This window comes from Austrofundulus limnaeus, unplaced genomic scaffold (genome assembly GCF_001266775.1).
Source record: "Austrofundulus limnaeus strain Quisiro unplaced genomic scaffold, Austrofundulus_limnaeus-1.0 Scaffold393, whole genome shotgun sequence".
Classification (NCBI taxonomy): domain Eukaryota; kingdom Metazoa; phylum Chordata; class Actinopteri; order Cyprinodontiformes; family Rivulidae; genus Austrofundulus; species Austrofundulus limnaeus.
The window spans coordinates 417822-422261 of record NW_013952795.1 but is presented as its reverse complement, the minus strand read 5'-3'; the positions used below and the strand labels follow the sequence as shown (position 1 = coordinate 422261).

At 43.4% G+C, this 4440-nt stretch overlaps 1 protein-coding gene across 1 annotated transcript in view; it reads left to right on the top strand.

Annotated features, from left to right (window-relative positions):
- Positions 1–4440, top strand: part of LOC106528646 (phosphatidylinositol 3-kinase regulatory subunit gamma) — a gene marked incomplete in the record, with an annotated part of 8291 nt that overhangs the window by 1147 nt on the left and 2704 nt on the right. Inside the window, 8 exon segments of the mRNA XM_014023863.1 lie at positions 1272–1389; positions 1488–1586; positions 2785–2965; positions 3045–3161; positions 3249–3382; positions 3466–3642; positions 3739–3813; positions 3899–4069. Of these exon segments, the coding sequence (XP_013879317.1) occupies positions 1272–1389; positions 1488–1586; positions 2785–2965; positions 3045–3161; positions 3249–3382; positions 3466–3642; positions 3739–3813; positions 3899–4069 (1072 nt within the window).

The following is a 4440-nucleotide window of genomic DNA, read 5'->3' as shown; positions in this document are numbered from 1 at the left end:
CTGTAAAAACTCATAAAAACTAACGGAGACAAAGGATCAGTGCAGAAATGTGTAATAACTGCTGTGATAAAAYAGGCAAATGAGTAAAAAATAAATGAAATGTATAATTAATTTTTACGTTGTAACATTTCTGGATTAAAAAAATAATAATATTGAATGCTGTCATATTTAGTTTTTTCTTTGGTTTTTATTTTTATCTGTTGTAAAACCTTACTGTACAAAAAGTGTTATAAAGAAAATTAAACTTTTTACGTGTTTTCTAGATTAAAACTAAAGTTATTAAAACACACAGTAGGATGTCACCATCAGCTTCTATTCAACTCTTATTTTCTTGTTTCTTGATGCTCTGTATGTGTCATCAGTGGGTTTTTAATGGATCTGATATATTTTTAATATAAATCTGAGATTTATAGGAATTGTTCTCGATACAGATTGAGGTAAAATCGTGATATTTTCTCCACCGTGTACTTGATCCTCTCGGGTCAGGAACGACCAGGATTCCTGACATTTCTGCTTCATATTTGTCCTCTTTCAGTTGGCTCTGAGGTGAGGCGACTCCTGCTCTCTGTGTGGGTTTTATTATTATTATTTTTTCTAAAAGCCTGGTTTAAACTCAGCAGAATTTCAGGATGTGCAGCGTTCGTGGCCTGCTGCACCTGCCTTTTGTTTATTTTAAGGTCAGGAAGAGGAGGGAGRAAAAGAGGAGAGCGGATGGTGGGAGACGGCCACATGTTCCCGGCTCTGAGGTGCTCCTGTGTTCTCCCCTAACTGCCTCATGAAAGGCACTTTTGTCCTGCAGTGAAATATATCGCCCTTCACCTCCTCTTGATGCGGTCTGCCCTCCTTTTCCCCTCCCTTCAAACGTGGGCTTCGGCCAGAATTTTTCTTTTCTCTCTCTGAAGCTTTCGGCTGGATGGAAAACCTGTAATATATAAAAGCTTGGCGTGAATAAAGGATGGGAGGGGTGCAGCGACGGCCTCCAAATTCTAATTTAGAGGCCAAATTAAATACCTGTCACGGCCTCTGCAAGCGTTCCTGAGAAGTGCAAGCCAAATATCGGTTATTACTCTAATTATTTTTGTGATTTTCAGTGATGGGGCGCAGGTCGTCGGGGGTCCTTGTGTTGGAGACATGCCTGGGCTTGTCCTCACAAGTTCAGTCATGTTCAGGCCGGCTGTGGGCGTTAGCCGCTGAGGAGGGGAGGGGGGTGGGCGACATTTAAATACCTGCAGCTTTTTATATTTTAATCCTATTTCTTTTTGTTTATCCAGCTCTTCCTCCCAGGTCCACGAAACCAGCCGTGTCCACCGCGAGCAACAACAACAGCTGCCCGTCTGCGCCTGTGTGCTCGCTGCAGGACGCCGAGTGGTACTGGGGCGACATCACCAGGTAACAAAACCRGGCTGCGCCACTTCTCCTGCCAAATTTAGACTTTAATATTTTCCTGCCGGTGCAAAACGTGACCCGTCCACCGCCTCTCCTCGCAGGGACGAGGTGAACGAGAAGCTCCGAGACACACCGGACGGGTCTTTTCTGGTGCGGGACGCCTCCACAAAGCTGCAGGGGGACTTCACGCTGACGTTAAGGTAAGATAAAAACAAAATATTCAGATTCATTCATGGAAAGAAGGCTTATGTGATGACTTTCGACTGCTTCAACATCAAGTTTTAGCTCAGCGGCCAGCTTGAATTCTGCTGACTTCAAACAGTAATCATCCATAAATGTACATCTTGGTGAAAGTTTAATAAAACGTCTTGTGGTTCCTGAGATATTTTGCTAACACACAGACAGAGCTGACTTACTGCCCAGGTTTTAAGCACAGATGTTTGAGCTAATGCTACGTTAAATTTTAGATCAATATCCGTAAAACTCACTGAGTTTTAGAGGTTTGCTAAAATCTGTGGCAACTGTTTTTGAAAACGGTGATAGAGGAACATCTACTGTATTTATTCATGTATAATACGATCATAATTTTTTGAGATAAAAAGCATAAAAAATCTAATCATCAATAACCCATGTATTCTACATATATATTAGGGCTGCCACGATTAATCGACGACTAATCGATTGTTAAAATAATCAATGACTAATTTAATAATCGATTAATTGTTTTCTTTCTTTGTTTTTCTCTCCAAACTGCTTTGACACCTTCCACTGCCACKTCTGCCTTTCTGTCCTTGACACACATGCACAGTAGTGGTAACTGGGGTAGACCGTGGACGTCACAAGACATTATWCAGACAGGCTCTGGTATCATGGCTACCTGACAACAGAGCTCAAAGTGTGGGATCATTTTAAGAAAATGAAAGAGAAACCTGTGTAATATCTGCAGAGCAGAACTTACCTTCCACAGCAATTATTTTTAGTTAGCATTTAGCTAAAATCTAACCATGGTTATATAATAGCAGCTGCATTCTGACGTTATAAGCTCTATGTTTTATATTCAATTAACATATGATCTGATTAGTCGACTAATCGAATAAATAATCAGTGATTAATCGATTATAAAATAATAGTTTGTGGCAGCCCTATATATGTACTATACCCTCTATTTTATGGATGATTTTTTAGGGTTACATTTCTTGTATAAAACATGAAAAAATACAGTAATTAATACTTCCGTTAAATTCTGTCCCGTGGTACTGAGATCTAACATTAGATTAATGCACACAGGTGTAATAATCGTTTACTTTGAAGAATCCCTTCAAACAAAAAGGATCGTCTCGCCCTGGTTTAACCCAAGTTTTGCTTTGTTTTTCCCGTCTTGCTGTTTGTCTCGAGCAGAAAGGACGGGCACAACAAGCTCATCAAGATTTACCACCGCGACGGCAAGTAYGGCTTCTCGGACCCCCTGACGTTCACCTCGGTGGTGGAGCTGATCTGGTACTACCAGCGCCACTCGCTGGTGGAGTACAACGCCACTCTGGACCTGATGCTCACTCACCCCGTGTCCTGCTTCCAGCAGGTCAGTGTGCGCTTTGAATTTCAAAATAAAAGCTGCATTAAAGAAAAAACACTTTTTGATTCGAGTGTTTTGTCTTCAGGTGACAGAAAACAGCGTCGACGTTGCTGGGAGGAAACTGAAGGAGGTCCACAGTCAGTACCAGGAGAAGTCCAAGGAGTTCGACCGTCTCTACGAAACCTTCACTAAGACCTCCCAGGTGCGTCCAGCTCTCGGTTTATTCTCTTAAGGGACGAGCTTGGACCCAGGAAGGCGGCTCTAACGGGGTCTTTTCTCTGTGGTGCAGGAGATCCAGATGAAGCGCACGGCGATCGAGGCCTTCAACGAAACCATGCTGATCTTCGAGGAGCAGTGTCGTGAGCAGGAGCGTTACGGGGAGGAGTTTGAGAGGAACGAGGGCCCCGACAACGACTTGGACAGGTACTTATTAAACACGACGCRGTCTTTAAACGCACCTCTGTAGCTTCGTCTTCTTATTGCTTCTGATTACTTTATCTTTGCAGCTTCCTGATACATTACGAGAAGCTGAAGTGTCGTCTCGGGGAGATCTACGACAGCAAAGTTCACCTGGAGGAAGACCTGAGGACACAAGTGGAGGACTACAGGGAGACGGACAGGAGGATGAACAGCTTGAGGCCAGACCTGGTCCAGCTTCGCAACATCAGAGACCAGTACCTGAAGTGTGTATTGGACCTGCAGTAACGCTGAAGGCTCATTAATAAGCTTGTTGTAGCTGGAGTTGTGTAATTAATCAAGCCTTCCATCTCTTCYTGCAGCTGGCTCAATCACAAAGGCGTACGGCAGAAACGCATCAACGACTGGCTCGGGATACAGAGCGACAGTCTGGACGAGTAAGTCTCAGCAAGTCCTCTCGCAGCCGAAACCTGAACGTGTCGACGGCGGCGCGGTGTTTAAACTCCAGCTTTGTTGTTTCAGCACGTACGTGTTGAAGGGAGACGAGAAGAACCTGCCCCATCAGGACGAGACGAATTGGTTCGTCGGGGAGCTGAGCCGGACGCAGGCCGAGGAGATGCTCCAGGGTAAAGCTCCCGGAACGTTCCTGATCCGCGAGAGCAGCAAGCAGGGCTGCTACGCCTGCTCTGTCGTGTAAGTTCACACAAAACCTCGTGTCCAGACTCCTTAAAGGACCTCTGACATCACTTTATTTTATTTTAGAATAGAATAGAATAGAATAGAATAGAATAGAATAGAATAGAATAGAATAGAAATGGCCTTTATTGTTCCGCTGAGGGGAAATCCAGGTGTCACAGCAGCATTAATACAGAGGTTCACACACTAGTTTACAAACTATAGATAATGCACAAAAAACAAAATTACTACTAACTAGCAATGATACTACTACTGACAGTAAGAATATAATATAATAGAATAGAATAGAATAGAATAGAATAGAAATGGCCTTTATTGTTCCGCTGAGGGGAAATTCAGGTGTCACAGCAGCATTAATACAGAGGTTC